Below are 27,213 nucleotides of genomic sequence, written 5' to 3'. Positions count from 1 at the left end.
GACGAGTCAGCTTACAGAAAAGAGGTTGAAAGGCTCATAAAATGGGGCGAGAAAGCAATCAGAATCTCAATTTGGAAGACAAAGGAGATGATTGTGGAGTTCAGGAGGGACAACCATTCTCCACTATACATCAACAGAACCGTCATAGACAGCACTAAGTTCCTTGGCATGTAAAAAGGATGACCTATCCTAGACTCGCAATACTTTCTCATTAGTCAGGAAAGCACAGCAGTCTGTGCTTATCAGGAGGTCAAGGTGGGCAAGGCTACCAGTCCCCATCTAGACAACCTTTAATAGGGCACAACTGAGAGTAACCTGTCTGGCTGCATCTTTCTGTGGTACGGTAGCCGCAATACATCAGACTAGATATCTATACAGAGATATCTAAAACAGCTAAAAAGATCACTGGGGTCTCTATTAAGAATATTTACTAGAAGCGTAGGTCAAATGGGGGTCAAGGAATTAGAGAAGACTCTTTCTATCCAGCAGCGCAAAATATCTTTAACTCACTACTGTCAAGGAGGTACAGGAGGATTAAAAATCAGGACTGCCAGCCGGGTAATAGCTTTTTCCCGCAGGCTGTGAGATTAATGTTCACTCAGTATCTCTCTACATCTACCAGTATATCTATCTTTGTACCGTGGTCTGGAGAGACACTGTTTTGGCAGGTTGTATATGTGGAATCAGATGATTATACAGTTGAACTTGAACAATTGGAATTGTTTTGTTTTAAAAAGTTCCTGTTTGATTGCAGCAAGCAAAAATTTCACTACCCCTATATGTCTGACAATAAACTCATTATCATTAAGAGAGGGCACCAAGTGTAAATATCCTGAACATGAATATTTGGAGCATGCCACGGGCAGTCTCTTGCACAGCTTGCTTATTTTAAGGGCCTTCTGGCCACTGTCATTATATGCAACTACGCCACGCCCAGTGTATCAATTACCACAGCTCTGTGACCCCAAGTGTCCATTTCAATTGCATGGCTCTTAAAACCATGAGAGATTTGAGAAAATTCCTGTATCTCACTACCTTCAAAATACACAACTTCAAAGCTCTCAAGCCTCCTTAAATGAACATTAAAACCAATGAGATACGCCATGCATTCTCCGACAATACACAGAACTGACCAAAATCTCAGCAGCATTATGTTACTAATGTTGATGAATTCAGACTTCTTCTTCAGCATTAAAGGAGCTACACAGATAGGCACTGATCCAGTATCTTTACATGCACTTGTCTTCTTCCTTGCCTCCATCTATTCATCGTGCAATTTGTTGAACACATTACAACCGAAACAGATTCATTATTTTATGATTAGCTGCTGTCACTAAGATATACCCGTGCCAATAAATAAAACAAAGCGCGAATGGGAGTTGGAGCAAGAGAGCGCGAGAGCTGGGTGCTTTAAATAGGTGAGTGGCAGAAGTAGAGCGGCCATTGTGGGAGACACCATTGTGTGAATGGGCCAGAGTTAGAGTAGGCAGTTGAGGCTTTGGCTCTAGAAGCTGAGGTGGTGATGCAGGAGTTGAAGCAATGACAACCCTATTGAGGAACAAAAGATTCAGCAGGTCAGGGGAGGTTTTTATTTATCTTTTTTCCCTCTTGTTCATAAGACAGTGGCTGCCAAGGTAGGGGCATCCTCCTCTTGCAGAATGTGGATAGTCAGGGAAGCCAGCAGTATCCCTGACGACCTAATCTGTGAGAAGTGATCCGAATTGGATCTAGAGTTAAATGAACTCTGGATCATTTGGGAGGCAGAGGAGGGTGATAACAATAATTACAGGGACACTATTATACCTATGAGCCAGGAGAGAGGTAGCTGGGTGACAGACAGAAAATGGATAGGGAGCAGGCAGCCAGTGCAGGGAACCCTGTGGCAGTTCTCCTCAATAACATTGTTGGGGGATGAATGATCCACCAGGGTCAAGTCACAGTGATCAGGTCTCTAGCACAGAGTCTGGTCTTGTTGAAGGGGAGGGAGGAGAAGAGGTGAGCTGTAGTGAGAGGAGATTCCATAGTTAGGAGAACAAGTTCCGTGGAGGTACGTTGTATTCCTGGTGCCAGGGTCCGAGATATATCAGATCGACTTCACAGCATTCTCAAGAGGGAGGGCGAGTATCCAGATGTTGTGGTCCATGTAGAGACCAATGATATGGGTAGGCAGGGTGAGGAGGTCCTGCAAGGAGAATTCAGGGAGCTAGGCGCCAAGTTGAAGGACAGGCCCTCCAGAGTTGTGATCTGAGGATTGCTACCTGTGCCCCGTGCTAGAAATAGGAGGATAATGCAACTTAACACATAGCTAAAGACATAGTTCAGTAGGGAGGGCTTCAGGTTTCTGGATTATTGGGCTTTCTTCCAGGGAAGATGGGACCTGTTCCGATGGGACAGTTTGCGCCTGAACTGGAGGGGGACCAAAATTCTTGCGGGAAGGTATGCTCGCGCTGCTCTGGTTGGTGGGGGTGGGTGGTGGTGTGGGTGATAAACTAGATTTGTATGGGAATGGAAACCAGAGTGCCAGACAGATAGTGGTGCAGAGGAGGAAAAAGGTGACGTGAAGACTGCATGTAAAGTCAAGAGTCAAAGCATTGGACGTGTTGAAATTGTTCTCAGGTGCATCTATTTCAATGCAAGGAGTAGTGTAGGAAAGACAAATGAGCCGAGAGCATGGATTGGCACGTGGAATTATGACATTAGTGAAACTTGGCTGCAGGAGGGGCAGGACTGGCAAATCAATGTTGCAGGCTTCTATTGTTTCAGACGTGATAGAACGGGGTTTGGGGGCGGGGGTTGGGGATGAAAGGGAGAGGAGTGGCATTGCTCTTCAGGGAAAATATCACAGCTGTGCTCAGATGGGACAGTCCAGAGGGCTTGTCTACTGAGGCTACATGGTTGGAGCTGAGGAACGGGAAATGTATGATGACACTCAAGGGGTTGTATTTTAGACCGTCCAATAGCGAGAATTGGAGGAGCAAATCTGAAGAGAGAGAGAGCAGAAGGCTGCAGGAAATAAAGTTGTGATAGTAGGAGCTTTTAACTTTCAACATGCTGATTGGGACTCCATACTGTAATAGGGCTGGATGGCTTGGTGTTTGTCAAATGTGTTCAGGAAGGTTTTCTAAATCACTACATAAACGTACCAATTAGAGAGAGTGTAATACTGGATCCCCTATTAAGGAATGAGGCAGGACATGTGACAGAATTATGCGTACAGGGATATTTTGGGTCCAGTGATGAGAAGTTTCAAGTTAATTATGAATGGATAAGTCTGATCTTAACCAAAAATTCAAAATTGGAGAAAGGCCAATTTTGAGGAAATGAGAAAGGATCTAGAAAGCATGGATGGGAACAAGTCGTTTTCTGGTAAGGATGTGTTTGGTAAGTGGAAGGCCTTCAAGGTGAAATTTTGAGAGTGCAGTTTGTAGGTTCCTGTCAGGATTAAAGACAAAGTGAACATGCGTTAGGAACCTTAGTTTGCGAGGGATATTGGGGATCTGGTTAAGAAGAAGAGAAGTATATAAGAGGTATAGGCAACAAAGAACAAATGAGGTACTTGAGGAGTATAGAAAAGTAAGAAAAATCCTAAGGTTTTCTACAAGTATATTAAGAGCAAAAGGATAGCAAGGTACAAAATTGGTCCGCTTGAAGATCAGAGTGGTCGGCTACATATGCAGCCAGAGAGATAGGGAAAATGTCAAAATGTTTTTTTTGCATCAGTATTTACTCAGGAAACTGACACAGAGTCTAGCAAAGTAAGAAAAACAAGTAGTGAGGCCATGAAACCTACACAGGTTAAAGAGACATGGTGAGAAGAGGTGTAGTCGAGGTAACTGTAGAAGTTGGTTGGTTTGTTTTTAAATTTAGACATTGTTAGGTCTGCTTTGTTCATGAATGAGTGAGTCAGACACCAGACTGAGTCGAAATCAAGGTTCTTTGTTCTTTATTGCCGGATTGTAACACTTGCAACTAACAGTGTTAGTTGGAGAAGGCGCATTCTGCCGTTATCAGCAAGTGGTGTTTTTTATATACCTTAGGATACGAACTTAGTAAATTATCATACCATGACAATGTCCAATGAATAAACTGTTGCTGTCCCTCTCTGCTAGCCTCCTGCACATCAATTTGTCATCCCCACTCTTATCTTGAGAGTACAAGGTCACAACTGCATCTTGTTACGGCCCAGCACTGGGTGACTCCTTCTACATTCCCAGCTCATGATGTTTTTACCTAACAATATACAACACAATAATAGGTCCTTATAGCCCACGAGCCCAATTACACCCAATTAACATTCAACACCCCCACCACCCGTACGTTTTGAAGGGTGGGATGAAACTGGAACACCTGGAGGAAACCTACACAGATGTAGGGAAAACATTCAAACTCCTTGCGCATACTGTAACAGTGTTGTTATGTAAACTGCCATCCCAACTAACCATAGAAGATATTTGTACAGAGTCTGTATCCCGAGTTGGAGACAAAGAAATTTAAAAAGGGAATACTATCAGAGATGGACCAAGTGAATTTGAGGTCGGTATGAAAGTTAGCAGCAAAGTGGATGACCCAGTCATCTTGGGTGCAGAAGGTAACACCGATGTAATTAATGATATGACGGAGGAAGAGTTGAGCAGCCTTGTCTGTGTAGGCTTGTAGCATGGATGTTCCACACAGCCAACAAAAAGGCGGGCATAGCTGGTACCCACAAGGGTATCCATTGCGCCCCCCCCTTGACTTGAAGAAAGTGGGTAGTCAAAGGAGAGGTTTTTGAGGGTGAAAACAAGTTCTGCTAGCACCTTTGTGTATTGCATTCGACTGAGTTTTTGCAGACTTTCTTGTTTAATTCCACTGCAAAGTGATGCCTGCTCTGAAGAAGTTCTCCTCCTCTCTGAAGGTGTTTTGCTCAGACCTTTATGAAGATCTCAGGCCCAATACTTCCTATAAATGCTATATGATCTCCTGTGTTTCTCCAGCACTTTTGTACATTGCATTCAACTCAGCATCTGCATATTTTCCTGTTTAACTCTACTCAATATCTCATCCTATGCATGATAACAATGTACATAGAAGAGTTTGTAAGCTTGAAGATGACAAAATTAGTAGTAGTATAGTGGGTAGTGAAGAAGGCACTGAGCAGACTAGCCTTTGATCACCGAGTACAGGAGCATGTAACTACAGTATAAGGCATTAAAGCATTGGTGAGACCACAGGAGAAACACAAAAACTGCAGATGCTAGAATCTTGAGCAGACAACATCTTGCTGGAGGACCATGGTCAGCATCCATGGGTAAAATGTTTTGGGTCTGAATACTTTATGAAGACTAAAATAGAACCATAAAACCATAGAACATTACAGCGCTGAAACAGGCCCCTCTAGTCTGTGCCAAACCATTTTTTTGCCTAGACCCACTGACCTACACCCAGCCCATAGCTCGCCATACTGCTTATACCTGTCCAAATTCTTCTTAAATGTTAAAATTGAGCCCACATTCACTTCAGCTAGAAGTTTGATCCACACACCCTCCATTCTCAGAGTGAAGAAGTTCACCGTTGCGTTCTCCCTAAACTTTCCCCCTTTCACTCTTAACCCATGTCCGCTGGTTTGTAGCTCATATACCCTCAGTGGAGAAAGCACATCTACATTTACTCTGTCTAACCCCCTCATAATTTTAAATACCTCTATCAAATCTCCCCTCATTCTTCTCCGCTCCAGAGAATAAAGTTCTAACCTGTTTAATCTTTCCCTGTAACTCAGTTTCTGAAGTCCGGGCAACCATCCCAGAAAATCTCTCCTCTCTCTTCTTCAAAATGAGATCCCCAATGTCGCTCGAAAACCAAGGTTCCCTATGTCTGCTAACCTTGCTTTTAATCTTGACAGGAATGTACGGACTTTGTTCTCTCAAAATTTCACCTTTGAAGGTCCTCCACTTACCTTCACACATCCTTGCCTGAAAACAATTTATCCCAATCTACTAATTCTAGATCCTTTCTCATTTCTTCAAAATTGGCCTTTCTCCAATTTAGAATCTCAACCCGAGGCCCAGATCTGCCTTCTCCATAATTAACTTGAAACCAATGGCATTTTGACTACTGGACCCAAAATGTTCCCCGACACATACTTCTGTCACATGTCCTGTCTCATTCCCTAATAGGAGATCCAATACTCTCTCTAATTAGTACCTATATATTGATTTTGAAAACTTTCCTGGACACATAAGACAAACTCCAAGCCATCCAGCCCTTTTACAGAATAGGAGTCCCAGTCAATATTTTGAAAATTAAAATCTTCTACTATCACAACTTTGTTTCCTACAGCTGTCTGCTCGCTCTCTCTCTCTCTCTTCAGATTTGCTCCTCCAATTCTCGTTGACTATTGGACGGTCTATAATACAACCCCATTAGTGTCATCTTACCTTTCCTGTTCCTCAGCTCCACCCACATAGCCTCAGCAGTCGACCCCTCTGGTCTGAGCTGCCTGAGCACAGCTGTGATATTTTCCCTGACGAACAATGCTACTCCTCCCCCTTTCATTCTTCTCCCTACCGTTCTATTGAGCCTGAAACAATGGAACCCCGGAATATTGAGCTGCCCCTCCTGCAACCAAATTTCACTAATGGCCATAGTCATAATTCCATGTGCCAATCTCTACTCCTTGCATTGAAATAGATGTACCTGAGAACAATTCCACTACGTACAACCTGTTGGCTTCTAACAGGGCCTGCAATTTTCACAGCATCTTTTCCCTCCTCCATTCCTCTTTCTTCTTTGGCTTGGCTTCGCGGACGAAGATTTATGGAGGGGTAAATGTCCACGTCAGCTGCAGGCTCGTTTGTGGCTGACAAGTCCGATGCGGGACAGGCAGACACTGTGGCAGGGGAAAATTTGTTGGTTGGGGTTGGGTGTTGGGTTTTTCCTCCTTTGTCTTTTGTCAGTGAGGTGGGCTCTGCGGTCTTCTTCAAAGGAGGTTGCTGCCCGCCGAACTGTGAGGCGCCAAGATGCACAGTTTGAGGCGATATCAGCCCACTGGCGGTGGTCAATGTGGCAGGCACCAAGAGATTTCTTTAGGCTGTCCTTGTACCTCTTCTTTGATGTACCTCTGACACGATGGCCAGTGGAGAGCTTGTCATATAACACGATCTTGGGAAGGCGATGATCCTCCATTCTGGAGATGTGACCTACCCAGCGCAGTTGGATCTTCAACAGCGTGGATTCGATGCTGTCGGCCTCTGCCATCTCGAGTACTTCGATGTTAGGGATGAAGTCGCTCCAATGAATGTTGAGGATGGAGCGGAGACAACGCTGGTGGAAGCGTTCTAGGAGCCATAGGTGATGCCGGTAGAGGACCCATGATTCGGAGCCGAACAGGTGTGTGGGTATGACAACGGCTCTGTATACGCTTATCTTTGTGAGGTTTTTCAGTTGGTTGTTTTTCCAGACTCTTTTGTGTAGTCTTCCAAAGGCGCTATTTGCCTTGGCGAGTCTGTTGTCTATCTCGTTGTCGATCCTTGCATCTGATGAAATGGTGCAGCCGAGATAGGTAAACTGGTTGACCGTTTTGAGTTTTGTGTGCCCGATGGAGATGTGGGGGGGCTGGTAGTCATGGTGGGGAGCTGGCTGATGGAGGACCTCAGTTTTCTTCAGGCTGACTTCCAGGCCAAACATTTTGGCCGTTTCCGCAAAACAGGACGTCAAGCGCTGAAGAGCTGGCTCTGAATGGGCAACTAAAGCGGCATTGTCTGCAAAGAGTAGTTCACGGACAAGTTGCTCTTGTGTCTTGGTGTGAGCTTGCAGGCGCCTCAGATTGAAGAGACTGCCATCCGTGCGGTACCGGATGTAAACAGCGTCTTCATTGTTGAGGTCTTTCATGGCTTGGTTCAGCATCAGGCTGAAGAAGATTGAAAAGAGGGTTGGTGCAAGAACGCAGCCTTGCTTCACGCCATTGTTAATGGAGAAGGGTTCAGAGAGCTCATTGCTGTATCTGACCCGACCTTGTTGGTTTTCGTGCAGTAGGATAACCATGTTGAGGAACTTTGGGGGGCATCTGAGGCGCTCTCGTATTTGCCAAAGCCATTTCCTGCTCACGGTGTCGAAGGCTTTGGTGAGGTCAACAAAGGTGATGTAGAGTCCTTTGTTTTGTTCTCTGCACTTTTCTTGCAAGATAAAATACTTAAAAATCACAGATATAAAGAGGGGGAAGTTGGGGAGGGATCCAGAAGTGATAGAATATCAGAAAGTAGGTGCCAGAGAGAAAGAGAGAGAGAGAGAATGCAGGAATAGGTAAAGAAGAGTGGAATCAGTTGGGGGTAAGAGTTATCTAAACCTGGAAAACTCAATGTTCATGCAACTATGTTTAACGTTGACAAGGAGGAAAAGTATGTGTTATTCCTCAAGTTTGTGACTGGCCTCACTCTGACAATTGATGAGGCCAAGGATGGACACGTCATTGCAGGAATGGTTGGGGGAGTTGAAATGGTTGGCTACAGGAAGTTCAAGTTTAGACCCATACACAGAGTGTAGGTGTTTGGCAAATCTGTGTTTGGTCTCATCAATATAGAGGTCACACCAGAAGCAGAGGAATGGGTTGGACAATGTGCAGGTAAAGCTCTGTCTCAACTGGAAGGGCTGTTTGTAGCCATGGATGGAGGTGAGGGGGGGGGGGGGGGGGTGGGAGTTGCAGTGACAGGTTTTGCAGTTTCTGTAGTTACAGAGGGAACTGCCAAAGGGGTGGAAGATTGAGTGGGGAAAGAGTGAGGAGTCTCAGAGAGACATTTCCCTGCGAAAAGTGTACAGAGGTGGAGAAGGAATGATAGGGCTGGTAGTTGGCAAGAGTGTCACAGGATAATGTGTTGCATACAGAAGCTGGTGGGGTGTAAAGTGAGGACCAGTCTGATTCTGTTCTTATTCTGCCTGGGAGGAGGTGAGTTCAGCGCAGATAGGAGGAGATATGTGTGCAGGCTTATCAATGCCAGTCAGGGGTGGGGGGGGGGGGGGGGGAAAGAATCCATATTTATTATAAAAATAGGACATTTTGAGTGTTGTGCGCATTTTTGGTCACCGAGCTAAAGGAAAGGTTACAGTAAAAATCCTTGGGGATTGGGTCACTCTGGATTCTTTGGCGATACATCTGTGGTGCTTATTTAATGCACACAAAAGCCGAGAGTTGTTGAAATGCTTGGATTCTCGGGAGGTCTGGATTTCTGGTATCGTATTTTTTTACTTTTACTGTATTAAGCTAGAAAGGGACGCAGAAAAGATGAGAATGTCCTTGTGTTTTGTCGGCTTGAATCATAACAACCTGGATAGGCTGGGACATTTCTTCCAGGAGGGGAGATGACTGAGGGTGGAAGGATGGGGTGGGGGGGGGGGGTCCCTAATGACATTTATAAAATCATAAAAGACACAGAAAAGGTAAACTAGTCATGGTCTTTGTCCCAGGGCAGGGCAATCAAAAACTAGAAGGCATAGATTGAAGGTGAGAAGGGAAGGATTTAAAATAGACTTGAGGGACACCTTTTTCTATAACAGAGAATGGTGGATTAAGGAATGAGATGCCGGAGGAAGTAGCCAAGAAAGATCCAACTGTGCCATTTAAAAGACATTTAGACAGGTACGTGGACAGGAAAGGTTGAAAGGAATATGGGCCAAACACAGGTAACAGGGTAGAAATTTGGTTAACATGGACAAGTTGAGATAATGGGGCTGTTTCCATACTATAAAAATCTTTAACTCTATGAAGCTAAGCATACCAAATGCCTTCCTCACTGCCCTATTCAGCTGTCTCTCCATTCTCAGGGTGCTAATGTCTCTTTGTATTCCAATATTCCATTGGACTTCACAAAATGAAACACCTCACACTAGTCTGGATTGAATTCCATTTCCCCCTGCTCCATCCAATTTTCTATCTGATTCAACCATCACTAACTATGACTCCCACTAGTTTTTGCACCATCCACAAACCTCTGAATCAGACCACTTATACCATATTAACCCCTCTAAATCAGACCCTCCCTTTCCAAATGAACACAAATTCTATCCTCAAAACCTTTTCCAACAATCTCATGACCCCTGATGCAAACGGTACTGTATGCAGTTTCCAGGTATACCCCTAACAGCCTTTTTTGAACAAGGGGCCAACATTCGCTATTCTCCAATTTTCTGGCACTTCATCTGTGGCTCAACTATGGAAAAAAAAAGGCTCCAATCCGGCAAAAGTGGACATCATCTGCTCTCTCTAGGATTGTCATCACCGACGGAGGTGAAGAGCAGAGGAAAGTAGCTGAAGCAACCCAAATCCCCAGGATGCGTCCAATCTGTACTTGTGGGCAGAGCAAACATGACATGTTCCTCCAGTTTTCCTATAGCCTCCACCTTGCTCAAATATCAGGAACTTGAGATTGAGGTACAGCTGTAAACTGAGATACCTACAAAGAGTGAAAAGGAGCTGTAACGTCTCACTGGCTTCAAAAACACCTCCCACTCATTGAAGCTACGAGTGGCCTATGAGTTAAAGAAGCTACTAAAAAAAATAGTGAAAACAACTGTTGCATGCAAACACGTAACTCCCAAGTTCCCCATGGGAAATCAATTTTATAGGATGGATTTACTCATTTGACACCTCTGTGATGCATGCGGAGTTGCTTCAACTTACCAGTAGGAGTTTGCTCAGGAGCTCCACTGATTACTACACACCTGCCTGACATTCCCCATGTTGGAATGTAAATGAGATGCTTGGGAGGAAACGAGACTGAAGGACAAGTCCCTGACCCATCCTGGTACACTGCAACCTGAAAGCTCTACCTTCAGGCCAGAGTCAAAGTGTTGCAACAGTGTGTGAGATTTGAAAGGTACCTTAACACCATCCAACTCCGGCAGCTCCTTTTCTGAATCTTCACCTTCCTATAAGACAAGAATTTAGAAGGTTAAAGGGATCACTCATGGCTGCAGGCTGGCTATTAGTCTGAAGTGCAGCGCAGGGCGACAATCCCTTACTTGAGGCACAGAGGCAGATGGGACCACATCCAGTTCCAGGCAGACATCAAGTTGACGGAAATAATACACCCCCACATGCTGGATATGGTAAGCTTAATGGCATAAATATTGGCCAGGATCTCTGCATTGGCAGATCACGAAAAGCAATAGAAACACTGGATAAAAAAGGTAGATCTGATTGTCTGAGAAAAAAAACTAGGATATCAAAAGTGTGAATAAAATTCCACTCCACTGATGACTGGCCTTATCCTGTCAAGTACACAAAGCTGCAATACACAAGCGGGCTTGGGAAACTCAGCAGGTCACACAGGATCAAAAGGAAGTAAGGGGTAGCCAACTTTTCAGGCCCTTCGTCAGGGATACATACATCCATTACTTCCTATGGATACTGCGTGGCCTGCTGAATTTCTCCAGCTGTTCGTGCGTTGCATTCAACCCCAGCATCTGCGGGGTTTCTTGTTTAACTTCACAAGGCTCATCTATCTTTTCTCCCACCCCCACTCAGGCTGAAACCAAACTGTTTGCAACCCCAGCATACCACTTAACATGAAACCAGTTTCTGATTCCATTTTCTCCAACACAAAACTCCCTCAAAATCTGGCCTGTTGCACAACCCCATTTCCTATATCCTACCTGCATCCCAAGTTCTGGAACTTTCTCTCTAAATCTCTCCACTCAGATTGTCCTTAAAACTAGCTCTTTGGACAAATATTTGATTACCTGTCCTAATCTTTGCCATTGTTTTGCACCATCATGCTTGCCTGAATGTTACAGATGCTTTTCGATTTCCTATGGTCAATATATTTTCAACTTCTTTTTATTTTGCGAACAGTTGCAAAAAAAATCACAAAACTCAGCATGGACAAGTTGGGCCAAAGGTTCTATTTCCATGGCTCTCTATACTGTGGAAGGTTACTAAGTGTAAAACATCCACTGCTTGACAAGATACTCCTGAATACTAGTTGCTTCATGCATAAACATCAGTATTAATAATGAATGTAGAAGGATAAAAGCGTGAACTGTACCAGGGTAAGATTTACCACTGCACAGAAACTAATGGTTGAAATGCTTAGCAGTTCACCCTGGAGATGTTGCCTGACATGCTGGACATTTCCAACAGGTTTTGATTTATTTCTGACAAGTAGTTGCTTTGTTTCCATAATACTGTGCAGAACACTGGAGATAGTGATCCACATGCAAAGCTCCACAGATCATTCTCAAGAAAACAAAAGTCCTTGTGGATGTTACATTGGCACATGGGAGACAATTAGCTAGTTGTCCATTACAGTATTGCCTACAAGTCATATTGCACATGATACAATGGTAGATTATTCAACACTAAGAAGCACAAAGCCACACTCAATCCTAACTTTATTCAACATCAACTTTCTAATAGGTATAACTGGACAGAGGTAAAGTGGCATGCTTCCTCACCTCTGTCCAGCTCAAGACTGATACTAATTACTTAGACATGCACAGCTTAATTTATGAAGCAAACACATTTACTGACAAGATCAACCACGTGGCTGAAATGCAAAAAAAAGAAAGGCCCATCCTCACTTTATTTTTCTCAGTGATAGCAAGACCATCCCCAGGTCAGTCTCAATAAAGGGTCCTGACTGAAATGCTGACTGACCATTTCTACTCAAAGATGATGGATTGCCTGCTAAGCCCATCCATTTTCACATTGTTTGCTCAATACCCATTGCAGATGTCCAACAGTTAACTGAAAATGGGTTCACTGCAATTGAACCCAGTACACGACATTGGGGTCAAATGTGCCTCAACTTCTGAGACTTGCAAAGAGTGGAAAAGGATATTATTGGCCAAAATATTCCCTATTAATAGGGGGACTAAGTTTAGAAGTTGAGAGGTCATGTTGCAACTCTACAAATCTCTGGTAAGACCACACTTAAGAGTATTGAAATCAATTCTGGTCACCTCTTTACAGGAAAGATGTGGAAGCTATGGAGAGGGTGCAGAGGAGATTTGCCAGGATGTTGCCTGAATTGGAAAACAAGTCTGATGAGGCAAGGTTAACAGAGCTGAGAATTTTCTCTTTGGAGCATAGAAGGATGAGAGGAGACTTGACAGAGGTCTACAAAATTATGAGAGGCATAGATAAAGTGGACAGCCAGCATATGTACAAAGTTAAAGGAGGGAAGTTTAGGGGAGACATCAGGGGTAAGTGTTTTTTTGTTTTTACACAGAGAGGGGTGGTGGTGGAAGCTGAAACATTAAGGGCATTAAAAAAAATCTGAGACAGGCAAATGGATGAAAGAAAACTAGAGGTAGGATGGGTATAGTATCTTTTTTTAAGGAATATATGGGTTGGCATAACATTGAGGGCTGAAAGGCCTGTACTATAGTGTTCTATTCTATGTTCTATCCATCTATCTTCCACCTGGACTACTCCCAGCTCTTCCTGTCCATGTGCATCACTGATTCTGGAAATATTGCTGAGCCAATATTGCCAGATTATTGACAAAAGAGACCTTGACCAAGATCATGCAACTTTACTTGTCTAAAGATTTTACCTTTTTTTGAAGTGGTGTGGAATGTGGGTTAAACTCCCAATTTTAGCCTTTATTGGACAGAGCTAAAGTTAGGAAAAACATTAACAAATCTGCAAGATTTATCTTTTTTCTGCCAAGTGTGATTATAATGCTAAGATAAATAATTCCATTTCCTGATTATTCCCTGTCACCTTGCCTCTTGAATTTTTTCCCCCAGATCCAGTTCCAATGTCCTGTCACCTGGGATACAAGTTGGTCTCAGAGATAGAAATATTGTGTTGAATATGAACAAAAGGCAGATGCTAGGTTCTGAAGATAACAAGAGTTTTTTGGAAAGATTTCTTCTCATTTCTTACTCACCAATGCACTGCTGCTTTCATCCTCTTCATCCAGCTCGTTCACTTCTATCCGGCTGATATCATCTTCTCCATATCCCTCAGACACCAGCCCTCCTTTTGTGCCTGAGGAGAGTTATACAATCAAAGAACTAGATACAAGATTACATTTCAATCTTCAATAGCACCCAACAGAAAACAGTGCAGATCCTACCTAGTATGGAGTAACAGGCCTATGCAAAATCACAACAATAAAATGTATTTAATGGAACAAAATGCCTAAAGGTATTTGATTTGAAGGCCTCACACCAGGCCACAGTCTGCTAGCATCTGGCTTGTAGGAACCAAGTGTCGGGGGTGGGGGGTGGTTGGTGAACAGGGCATCCAAAGAGCCTCAGGTGCTGACAGCTTCCTAATCGTTTTGGGAGATCAGAACCAGGGGTTGAGAGGGCGACTTGGACGCCTTGAGCTTGGGCTCACTACTGTACAGGACAAGGAGGCTGGTGGGATCCATGGACATTCGATATCTCTGACGGGACTTTCTATCTGGTCTTGAAAATGGTGCTGTATTGGTTGCCACTTCGTTGCACCTCTTTACAGAGCATATAGAAGAAAAGCTTCTGTTTATTGTATTCTGTGCACAATACAATAAGCGGAATCTGGAATATCAAACTTGAATATCAAACTTACAGATAACGACACATTAGGACAAAGAATTAAAAGGTTAGTCAGACAGGAAGGTCTAAAGGAATGTTAAAGAAGACAGGTCCTTGAGAGAATCACTGACAAAGGACTGAAAAAAGAAGTCACTGCAATTCTTTAATGGCAAGAATGAAATTAGCTGACCATCCACTTTGGTGACATTGGAGAGCCTTTGGGAAAAAAAAAGGAGTGGTCAACTGTAATAAAGACCAAATGCTGATGAGTTGGTTCAGGGGGCAGGGGTTCAGATTCATGGATCATTGGGATTTTTTCTATGGAAGATATGACCTGTACAAAAAGGACGAATTGCATTTGAACTGGAGGGGTACTAATATCTTGGCAGGCAAGCTTGCAAGAGCTGTTGAGGAGGGTTTAAACTAGATCGGCAGGAGGATGGGAACCAGAATGAGAGGCAGTGATACACAAGTAGATGCGCCATATAGTGTGTTGTGAGGAAGGACAGGCAGTCAATAGGGCAATATTGCAAGTGTAAGATTAAGGCGGAGTAATTTGGAAACAGTGATGATTAGAGCACTGAAGGTCTTGATTTTAAATGCCCAAAGTGTAAGAAATAAGGCTGATGATCTAGTAAATGCAGCTGGAAGTTGGTAGGTATGACATTGTGGCCGTCACTGAGTCATGGCTGAAAGACGACCACAGCTGGGGTCTAAACATCCAGAGATACACTGTGTATCGGAAGGACAGGACGGCAGGCAGAGGGGGTGAGGTGGCTCTGCTGGTTAAAAATGGAATTCAATCTTTGGAGAGAGGAGACATTGGATCAGAAGATTATAGAATCCCTGTGGGTAGAATTAAGAAACTGTAAGGGTTTAAAAGACTGTGATGGGAATCGTTTACAGGCCTTCAAACAGTAGCCAGGATGTGACATGCAAACAACAGAGGGAGATAAAGAAGGCATGCAAAGGGAAATGTTACAGTAAACATGAGGGATTTCAATAAGCAGGTTGATTGGGAAAACCAGGTGTGTACTGGGTCGCAAAAGAAAGAATTTAACGAATGCCTTCAGGGAGGCTTCTGAGAACAGCTGGAGGCTGAACTGACCAGGGTTGATAAGGGAGCTGAAGTTAAGAGAACCACAAGGAGGCAGTGATCATAACATGATAGAATTCGCTAAGCAGTTTGGGAGGGAGAAACTAAAATCAGATTTGTCAGCATATCAGTGGAATAAGGAGAGAGGAACTGACAGAGAAGTTGAATGGATAGACACACTAGCAGGGAGGACGGCAGAGCAGCAATGGCTGGAGTTTCTGCGAGAAACAAGGAAGGTTCAGGACAGGTACATTCCAAAAAAGAAGAAATGTATGAATCGAGTATTGACACCCCTGTGGCTGACAAGAGAAGTCAAAGCCAAAGTAAAAGCAAACGAAAGGGCAGACAAGGAAGCAAAAAAAGATAGAGGACTGGGAAACTTTTAAAAACTTATTGAAGGCATCTAAGTAGTTGATTAAGAAGGAAAAGATGAACTTTGAAAGGAAAGTAGCAAATATAGTAGGATCCCCATTGTTTGGTTCAATCAACCAGAAACCCAAACAACAATAAAAAAAATTGAGGAAATAAAAAAAAATTTAGAATAAATAAAATTGTAAAAAGTTTTAAATAAAAGTTTAAAATCGTAACAGTAAATGCACTCTGAAGCAACACACAATCCACAATCCCTTGGTGAAGATGATGGCGCCGTTGCTACAGCGCCAGCGACGGGGATTCTAATTTAAATTTTGTAAGTTATTGGAATTACCTGATTAAAGTGAACTTTACAAAATTAAATACTACAAAACTGATGGTTTTCAAATTACTTTACATTTTGCCCTGTATTTTAAACTGTGTATATTTAATTCAGGTATATTAGTTAGGTACTGTAACAGTGTGTCACAGTCAACCAGAAAATTTGCATACATCCGCAATCCCCGTAGGTCCTGGATTCTACTGTAATATCAAAAACTATACTTAAAAACATTTAAAGATCTATTAAGAGGAACAAAAATTTAAGAAAAAGATAAGTCATACAAATACACAAAAAAGAATGGGAGTAGATGTAGAACCGATAGAAAATGAGACTGGAGAAAATGCAATGGGAGACAAGGAGATGAGAAAAGAACCGAATCTATATTTTGCATCAGTCTTCTCCGTGGAAGACATTAGCAGTATTCCTGACTTTCAAGGGTGCCAGGGAAGAGAGGTGAATGCAGTCACGATCACCAGATAGAGATGATTGGGAAGCTGAAAGGTCCAAGGTAGGGACGGCCAACCTTTTAATTTCTAATTGATACATGTAGTACGGCAGCAGACCATTTCAGTCCAGAAGTACGTACCGGGGGTAGGTTAATTGGGCAGCACAGACCCGAGGGTTGAAATGGCCTGTACCCATGCTATGTGTTTAAATTAAAAGGTTGGCCACCCCTGGTCTAAGGGCAGATAGGTCTGCTGCACCAGGTGGAATGCACCCTTGGGTTCTGAAAGAAGTAGCTATTGAGATTTTGGAGGCACGAGTAATGATCTTCCAAGAATCAATGGATTCTGGCATGGTTCCGGAGGACTGAAAAATTGCAATTTATAAAGGGAGGGAGGCAGCAGAAAGGAAATTATAGAGCTGTTAGCCTAGCATTGATGGTTGGGAAGTTGTTAAGAGTTGATTGTCAAGGATGATGTTATGGAGTACGTGGAGGTGCATGACAAGGTAGGCCAAAGTCAGCTTGGTTTCTTTTAGGGAAAATCTTGCCTGACAAACCTACTGCAATTTTTTGAGAAACCACAAGCAGGCTGGACAAAGGACACTCAAATTTCTTGTCAAAGGCTGCTTCACAAAATGTGAGCCCATGGAAGCACAGGAAAGATACTAGCATGGGTAGAGCATTGGCAGATTGGCAGGAAACACGCACACCCAACGCTACAAAAATAGCTTCTTCCCCTCAACCATTACATTTCTGAACAGACAATGAACATATAGAAATTATCTCACTTTTTTCCACTAATTATCTATTTTTATATTATATTTATGGAACTGTAATTTATACAATTTTGCACCAATTTAATATACAACAAATTTTGTGACAATAACCCCGATTCGGATTCAAAATGCAACAGTGAGAGTTCATTGCCAATGTGTTCTCATAATGATGAAACCCAAAGTCCAAGAAGTCCAACAGAAGGATAGATAAGGAGAAGGATAAATGGACATCATGACAGAAAGCAGAGACCCCTGCAGGAGGTTTAAGTGTAAGGAGTTAATTAGAAGTGCTGAAGTTGGCATAAAATGACACCGTCAAGTGAGATTAATGAAAATCCCAAAACATTTTATTTAACCTATTATCAGGAAAAGGGTAAGCACAGAAAGTGCCAAAACCATTTGGGAGAGATCAACCTGACAATACAGGCCAGAAACCAGAAAACAGATGAGACTTAAACTAAGATTTCTCTACTGTATTTGAAATGGAGGATACTGTAGTTGAAAAATTCAGGAAGGGGGAGGGGATGGTGATACTCTGGAACAAATTAAATGAATAAGAGAAGGTATTGGATGTCTTAATGAATTTAAAGGCGGATAAGATGTATCCCAATTTGCTGATGACTGGGGCGCTGAATTTTTAATTTTTTTTGTCCACAGAGAATGTGCAAGATGGCCAGAAGGCAGCAAAGTTGGTACCTTTTATTCAAAAAGGCCATTAGGGCAAGTTTGTGCGCGTAAATCTAACATTGGTGATGTGAAAATTATTGGGAAAAAAAATTCTGAGGGACATGATTAACCTACACGTGGAATGCCAGGATTAATTTGTCAATGTGGCTTCGTTCAAACGAAAAATGATCTAACCAATTTGATTGAATATTTTTCTGAAGATGGCTAAGTTTGTTGATTAGTTTAAGTGTTGCTGATGTATATCTACATGGACCAATTACATCTCCAACAAGGAAGTCTAAGAGATTAGAGAACCTGGCAAAATTGGCTAGGTGATGAGCGGTAGCGGGTGATGGTTAAGGATTGTTTACTACAGTACTGGATCACCATCTGCTTTATATATAGGCTATACCCTCTGTTACAGCAGTTTGAGCAACAGAATTCAACAATAAGGTAAAAAAAAATCTGAGATACAGAATTTTCACTGTATTTGTTTAAATTTTTATTGTTTTTTTTTCCAACTTGCTTTTCTTGATGCATGCACAAATGCTATAGTTTCATGTTATGGAACCCTGTGAAATGGACGGGATTCAAGGAACATAATCTCGTGATATGGAGGTCACCTACATATTAATGATCTGGACGTCAATATAGGAAGTTTTTTTTAATATATTTGCAGATTCCATGAAAACTGGTGGTGTTGTTCATAGCGTTGGGAACAGTCTTCCACGACTAAACAATATTGTTGAGTTGATAAGATGGGTAGCGAATGGCAGATGAAGTTAATCATTAAAAATGTAAAGCTGTCATAAACTCAACAAATAAGAGGACCTAGGAAGACCTGAGGAACTGTGAGTCTTTGGTGTATAGGCAATAACAAAGCTGGAGAACACAAGAACACAAAGTAAATTTACTTTTGGTGGCTGAAGTATAAAGTATCACAGCAACAAAGTTAAAGTACTGTACAACCATAAAACAATGAAACAGGTGGAGTAATGTGATCAGAAACATTACACTATGGTACGGATGCAATTATACTGGAGAGGGTGGAGAGGAAATGTACCAGGATGTTGTCAGTTTCGAGTAGAGTCTCATAGGCTGGCTTTGTTTTTATTGGAGGGTAGAAGGCTGAAGGGAAATTTGACTGAGGTGTATAAAATTGTGTGGTATAAATGGGTATATCATGAGAAATCTTTCTCTATGACTAGAGAGATCAGTTATGAGCAGTATATTAATTTTTTTAAAATTTAGACATACAGCACAGTAACAGGCCCTTTCAATCCATGAGTCCGTGCTGCCCAATTAACCTACAACCCCAGTACATTTTTGAACGTTGGGAGGAAATCCACACGGCAAGAACATACAAACTCTTTATAGAGCGCCAAATAAGAACCCAGGTCGCGGGCACTGTAACAGTGTTACTCTATCCGCTATGCTAACTGTGCCATCCTAACATTAGCTTTATCTAGCTAATAAGGTTACACAGTAAGAAGCAAACATTTAGAGGTAATTTTAAGAATTTTTTTTATCCAGGTTGAAAACTGGAACCTGCTCACTGAAGTCGTGGTAGTGGCATGCACTCTCTTAACATCCAAGAAATATTCATACAAGCTTGACATATCATTGAAATGAATGTTTTGGGCCAGGTCTGAAATATGGGATTAGCAAAGATAGGTTCGTTGTGGCTGGAATGGACAGCGAGGGCTGACGGGTCAACTTTGTATTTACTCTAAAACAGTGATTCTTCACCGTGATAGCTATTGGATTGCATTAAATAATAGTGTTCTGGGCATTTTACATTCAAATCCGTATCACTAATTCTTTGTATTATCCTGTCAGAGTGGTACTTGGTGAAACTGTTGGCCAACATACCATTCCCACTGTCATACATTCATACACACCTATTTACACTATTTCATTGCAAGACTTGCACTCAACTCCTTGCAGTCTTATCTATTACATGCTCCCAGTTCATTTTCATTTGAGTGGCACTGTCACTTTAAGAGAACAAATTAAGCTGCAAGCTTTAGAGATTGCCTGTGGGTTAACAGGCTGGGAAAATGTGTACACAATGTTGATACTTCTGAAGAGAGAGGAAGTGTCCTTGGAAGTGCAGAGACCATGTGACCAACATATTAAAGAAAGAGTAAACCATTTGCTCAAGGGCCATTTTAAGGGAGTAGCACGGGAGCAACAGCTCTTTGAGATATACTGTGCTGAAGTATTTTTGTGTGGTGAAGAAAGATTCAAAGAAAGGTGACTTTGGAGGGGACTGCTGAATCCCATCGTGGCCAAAGGGGACGTTGAATTCCTTCGTGGTAAAGGAAAAGTCACTTCTGAAGGGAATTGTTGAACCCTACCATGACGCAAAGAAAAGGTCACTTGAACTGACCTGTATTTGGGTTCTGGAAGCAGAAGAAATACTGCGTTTGGATTGTGACCATTGTGAGGGTCACTTTGGACTGACCCACAAAAGGGTTCTGGAAGCTTTGTGAAAGTCCCTTGCTTTGTTTCCCCTATGCCAGGAAAAGGGGAATTTGGATAACCACTTTTTCGAAAGGATATTTCGCTGAAAGCATCTTGACAAGGATTTTGTGAGTCTGTTGCCCAGTCTATCCTACCTACTTTGTGACTTCTACTTTGCATCTATTTAAAGCCTGCGTGTCATCACTGGATTTCTGAGACTGAACTTTGAACTGACGTTCCAAAGTCATGCCTGAGTTGTAATGGTTTGGGATATGCCACACATAGTTGGGGAGTTAAGTTTAGATATGTTAGATAAAGTGTTATATTATTGGTAATTAATAAAAATATTATTTTAAATATAATACTGTCTTGACTAATTTCTACTGCTGCTGTCCGAGAACATAACAAAATTTGGGGCTTGTCGACAAGATTACACCAAATTGGGAGCTGGGTGATCAATTAATTTTCAATTTGATTGATTAGAATTTTTTTTGGAGCCAATTAAAAGGCTTGTGTGTGGAATGACAGCAATGATGGACAAAAGTTTGTGGGATCGCCCACCCTTGCAGAATTGCAGAGGGTGAAAAAGGCTATTGCACAAAAGGTGGAACTGGCAGAGGTCAAACAATTAATGAAAAAGGCAGAAATCTAGAAAGTTATAGGTGGCTATTGTGTAATAAAAGGGAAGTTTTGAGAGGAGGAGGAGGTACAGCAATTTCTCCAGAGTGAATCTTGTGAGCCAAGGTCACCAGTAGAACAAATCGAGTTAGAAAAACTTGAATTGGAGTTTGAGAGGGAAAAACTTAGTTTGGAGGAAGCCGAAACAAAGGCAGTTCGAGTTAGAGAAGTTTCGATAAAAGAGCGAAAGGGTGAAGAGGAGTGAGGGAGGTCCACCATCTGGGACTCAAAAAGTTTCTGACCAGTAAGAAGGTGAAGTTAGTTCCTCTGTTAATTGAGGCAGAGATTGATAAGTACTTTCAGCATTTTGTAAAAGTAGCTGAAAGTTCAAAATAGCTGAAAGACCTATCGTACTTCCTGTTACAGAGAGTGATAAAAGGGAATTCCAGCAGGCTTACTCTGCCCTTACAACTCGACAAACAGCTAATTATGAGACTGTAAAGGAAGCTGTGCTCGAGGCTAATGAATTGGTTCCAGAAGCCTGTAGTTAAAAATTTAGGTATATGAGAAAGATCGGGGAACCAGATTTATATAGATTTTACCTGTAATAAAGCAATGTAGTTTTTTTTTTAAGACTTTATTTAAAATTTTATAACATGAATACAATAGAGAATTACATTTAAAGAAAAATTTAAAAAATTAAAATGGTATAATTACAATATTACATCAGAAAACTACACAAAATAACCCCCCCCGTTAATTGTAACACAATATTAGTAATCTAACTTTTTTTTTTGAAGACTTTATTTAAAATTTTATAACATGAATACAATAGAGAATTACATTTAAAGAAAAATAAAAAAAATTAAAATGGTATGATTACGATATTACATCAGAAAACTACACAAAATAACCCCCCCCCCCCCAAAGCCATGTAGTTTGAAATATAAATGGGGAGCATGGTGTTAGTCGAGCTGTAAGGTGTTAGTCGAAGAAATTAAGAATGAGTTCTGGATGACATCAAATTTTATTTGGATGAAAAGAAACTTGACAGGAATCTGCTAACTTGGAAGATGAGTACGCTTCAACCCACAAGGTTAAATTTGTGCAAAGTAAAACCTTCCAGACGAATAATGTAGTATATCCACATAAGATAGAAAACAAATTGGGAAGTGCTAGGGATAAAGAAGAAGGGAAGCAAAAAAAGGAAAAATATTCAGCTCGCCTTTGCCACTATTGTAAGAATCCTGGTCACGTGGTAGAAATTGTTTTGAGCCAAGGAAAAAGGGAGAAAAGGAGGCAGCGCAGATGTCTGTATTCAAAAAAGATGAAGAACATGGAAACCAAAAGGGTTCCAGATTTGCTGGTAACATTAGGAAGGAGTTCAAATATTTTATGTCAGAGAGTTTGATTTCGTTGAAGGAAGTCACCGCAAAATTCCTTTGAGATACTGGGGCCATCCTGACTAGTGTGTGTGTGTGTGTGTGTGTGTGTGTGTGTGTGTGTGTGTGTGTGTGTGTGTGTGTGTGTGTGTGTGTGTGTGTGTGTGTGTGTGTTACACTGGAAGCTTTGTGAAACTCATTCGCTTTGTTTCCCCCATGCCAGGAAAAAGGGAATTTGGATAGCCACTCATCTGAAAGGACATTTTGCTGGAAGCATCTTGACAAGATTTTGTGAGTTTACAACTGTCTGTCACCTTTTTCATTCCTACTTCTTTGCATCAATTTAAAGCCTGCGTGTCATCACTGGATTTCTGAGACTGAACTTTGAACTGACATTCCAGAGTCGTGCCTGAGCTGTAATGGTTTGGGATATGTCACACCTACACATAACCACAACCACAGAAGTATATTTGTGCATCATAAATTCAGGTAAGTTAGATAAAGTGTTATATTATTGGTAATTAATAATAAAAATATTATTTTTAAAATTTTTATTGCTGCTATCTGTGTACGTATCACCTCTAACAATCAATGCAATTCCCAGTGCTAAACAGTCACACCTTCATCTTATTATATGTATCACAACCAAACCTATAACAATGACCCAAGTTTAATACATTCAAAACTGTGAAAGATTTGATATTTTTGTACTGTACTAAACAGTCAGATCTGCATCCAACAGTCTTTCCACCAGTGTTATTATAACTGTATGAAACAGCATAATTCCCAAGGTTATATATTCAGACCCATAACAAATAGTGTAATACTTGTACCCAATGAACTTGATCCTAAATTGATCATTAGCTCTGCATGCGCCAATATTAGTCAGATCTGCACTTATTGACAATATTCTCAGTTCAATTTTTACTCAATACTGTTCTTAATGTAATACAGTTAGAACTACACTCCATGATAACATACAGGTTAAGGGAGTGATATACTGTTATTCTGGAGTACATTAGTAAAGGGGAAATGCAGTAATTTGAGAGCACATTAGGAAAAATAAATCCCACGGGCTTGAGGGATTTATATCAGAGATATTTGCTCCTTTATTAAGCATGGGTGAGGTAGTGGAAGACTGAAGATTAGTTGTCCCCAAGTAGTAATGCACAAAACAAAGATTTTCACTGTATCTTTTTAAACATTCAATTCTTCAAAAAGGTAGTTCAGAAAAGCCTGAAAATTTCAGCTTTATCCCAGTTGTCAGAAAGCTGATAGAAAAAATGTTGAGGGACACAGCGTATGTTCACTTGGAAAGGCAGGGACTGATTTGAAGGAATTGTAGTGGGCTGAGCGACCACACGGTTAGACGGGCCGAATTGCCGCCCCAGTCTGACACAAGATGACGTGGGCCCCCTTCCCTTCTGAGGAGAAACCCACAGATGGCGACATGTGTTGCCTGGGGGGACAGCACCGCTGGACGGGGAGTAACGCTGCGACGTGCTGATGTCACTTCCTAAGGCCAGCGCGCCCTTCACAGGAAGTGGGCGGTCTCCTCGAGCAGCACAAGGAATTCAAAATAAAGTTCAGTTATTGGTTCACCTTGTGCTGGGTGGACATCTTTCATTTCGGTAGCGCTGCCAATAGCAGACGTTACAGTGTCAGCATAATTGCTGTACAAAGCATTGGTTGTACTGCACTTAGTTCGGATTGTCAGGACAGTGCAGTACCAGCAAAGGGTGGGCGGAATAATTTCACCGAGATATTGAATGGAGTGGTCAAAGGAGAGTCTGGGTAGATTGGACATTCTCACAAGAGGCTGAGAGGTGATATTGTCGAGGTTTATAAAATTATGAGGGTATAAGAATGTTTTTCTTTGGGCAGGGGAATCTAGAAATAGAGGATACAGGTTAAAGGTGAGAGGAGAGACATTTAATGGCAAACTGAGGGCAAAGTTCTTAACACAGAGGAGGTGAATATCTAGAATGAGCTGCCAGAGGAGCTGATAGAGGCAGATACAGTTAAAGCATTTAAGGTACTTGGATAGGAAAACCAGTGGGTGTTTCAGTGCTATATATATCAAAACAGTAGTTTGATATTTGCACCTGTAACCAACAATACCATTCAAGTATTAAAAAGTCAGTCCCATGACAAACCACTTGCAATGTTTTGCAGTTATACCTGCATCAAACAATACCATTCTTAGTGCTATACAGTCAAAGCTCGAGTTCCCAAAAGCACACAGTGATAATGGGATGTATTGCCAGTTTTATACAGTCAACAATAGACACAAAGATATGGCTCCTAAGAAGTCAGAGCCCATATCCACTATTTCCAGTTTATAACAGCAATAAAACTAGCAATATTATAAAGGTTCAATTCGAACATGGTTAACATCAATGGCAGCGACCTGGGGTCAAATCTTTCACTGTCTCTAAAGTGTTTGTACATTCTCCACGTGTTTGCGTGGGTTTTCCCTAAAATGCACGGGGTTGTAGGTTAACTTGGATGTAATTGGGCAGCAGAAGTTTAAATGGCCAGAATCTACCATTTTAAAGAATTAAGCATTTGTGATGTGATGGTCAGAATTCTATGAAACAATTTTATTCCTGTATATGCAGGCAGTCTAATACTCAACGATACAGTTTCTAAAGTTATATAAACAGCCCAAAACTCAGCAAAATATATTCCCAACATTACACTGCCCTGTGGGGGTGGAGTTGATCTTCAGAAATATTGGGAAACTGTTCCACCAATGAGGAACGACCATACAGAACCATCCCCTGAATATCAGTCATTGAACTGTAAGGATGCAGACCATACTCATGAATGTGAACAGTTGGAGGCCGAGTTGACTTATTCATGGAAGCACTGCACAACATTTGCAAGGCAAATATCTTCTTACAACCTAACTCTTTGCACTATACGATTCTGATTGACAACATGTCCTTGGAAAACCTGGTTCACTCCTGATATCTTGGCAGAAATCTTTTGCAAAGGCAGGCTTTGATGTTGAAATTCACCACTGCCTTCAATATTCCAACACTGCCTTTGCTTGATTGAGGAAAATGGTATTTGAAGATTAAGAGTCCAGACCTGGCCCCAAACTCTTGGACTTCTCAGGCAGCAGCAACTGCTGCCCTCCAATGTAATTCTGAGACCTGGATGACCTGCACCAAGTACAGCAAGGAAAGACAAACTTCACTGGCAAAACATCATAAACACCATGCAAAATCCTTTAAATTCACTTGGGATAAGCAAATTAACCTTTCTATCCTCTTCTGACCAACATTCATAGCATTAAGACCCTGTTATTCTCTATCATATAGAGTTGATAAGTCCGTATACTCAACATCAAACTCCCAACCACCCCCTATTCTGAGCTTTGTCATGGGAAGAGGCTATCAGTTGGAGCTACAAGATTGAAGATGCTAGAATTTGGAGCTAAAAATGTACTGGGGAAATAAAAGTTTAAGGACGTGCTCTAAGCTTCACTGATGAAATGCAATGGCCCTATTAAACGACCCCAGAAATTCCAGAGCGGAGAAGCAATTGGGAAGCCACGGAGAACCTCAAGGCCATGTATCAGGAGAAAACAGAAGCCCCCTGGAAAGAATAAAAAACTTCCTACCCCACCTGGCAATCTTGCCTCATTTATACAACTGTCTGTAGCAATGCATTTGCCTTGTTCACCATCATAGGAGCCACAGAGGTGTTATAAGTGACAACCAGCCTTGATGTAAAGGGACTGCTGCCGTAGAAAAAAGGCAGATTGTGTATATGAATAATATTCCCAGTGCTAAACATTCAGAACTCCATTCAACTATTCCCACTATGTCAGATCTGTACACAATAACAATATTTTAAAATTTAAGTTTAGATATTCAGCACTTTAACAGGCCCTTTCAGCCCATGAGTCCTTGCTGCCCAATTACAACCTACAAATCCCCAGTATGTTTTTGAATATTCCCAGTGCCATACATTCAAAACTAAATTAAACAATGAAATGGCAGTGTTATACATTCAGACTTGTACAAATGACACAATTTCCAATTGTGATACAGTATTGTACCAAACTGGAATGTAACCCACCATTGTACTGACAGTTAGTACTGTCCCCATATTATTCAGTGACAGACCCATTTCCATCATTACTGTACCCCAGTCTTATACAGTGACAGGCCTGTCCCTACCAGTATTGTTCCCCAATGTCATATAGTCATAGACTTGTTCCCACCAATACTCCACCCCAGTGTTAAACAGTGATAGACCCATCCCCACCAACTCACCTTGATGAGATGCTGATCCCAGGTGCTGGTGACTTCAATTGTGTCAACTTAAAAACAGTCCTGCCTAAGTTCCACAACATGTCAACTTTGCAACCAGAGGAGACAATATCTTTGATCTGGTCTACATAAATATCCCTGGAGCATATAAGGCTGCCCCAGCCCCCACCTTAGTTACTCAGCCCACATATCCATTCAGTTAACCCCTGCAAACAGACCCCTTATAAAACAATTAAAATCAGTTCACAGGGAGATATGGAAGCGCCAGAGGAAGCCACAGGAGTACTG

General features: G+C 41.8%; 1 protein-coding gene across 1 annotated transcript in view; it reads right to left on the bottom strand.

Moving 5' to 3' along the window:
- Window positions 1-27,213, bottom strand: part of sap30bp (SAP30 binding protein) — a 113,388-nt gene that overhangs the window by 71,441 nt on the left and 14,734 nt on the right. The window contains exons 2-3 of the mRNA XM_069929325.1: window positions 13,866-13,966; window positions 10,849-10,896 (exon numbers count right to left, since the gene is read on the bottom strand). Of these exons, the coding sequence (XP_069785426.1) occupies window positions 10,849-10,896; window positions 13,866-13,966 (149 nt within the window). The remainder of the gene's footprint in view (window positions 1-10,848; window positions 10,897-13,865; window positions 13,967-27,213) is intronic.

This window comes from Narcine bancroftii, chromosome 3 (genome assembly GCF_036971445.1).
Source record: "Narcine bancroftii isolate sNarBan1 chromosome 3, sNarBan1.hap1, whole genome shotgun sequence".
NCBI lineage: Eukaryota > Metazoa > Chordata > Chondrichthyes > Torpediniformes > Narcinidae > Narcine > Narcine bancroftii.
This window is presented reverse-complemented; position numbering and strand designations above follow the sequence as displayed.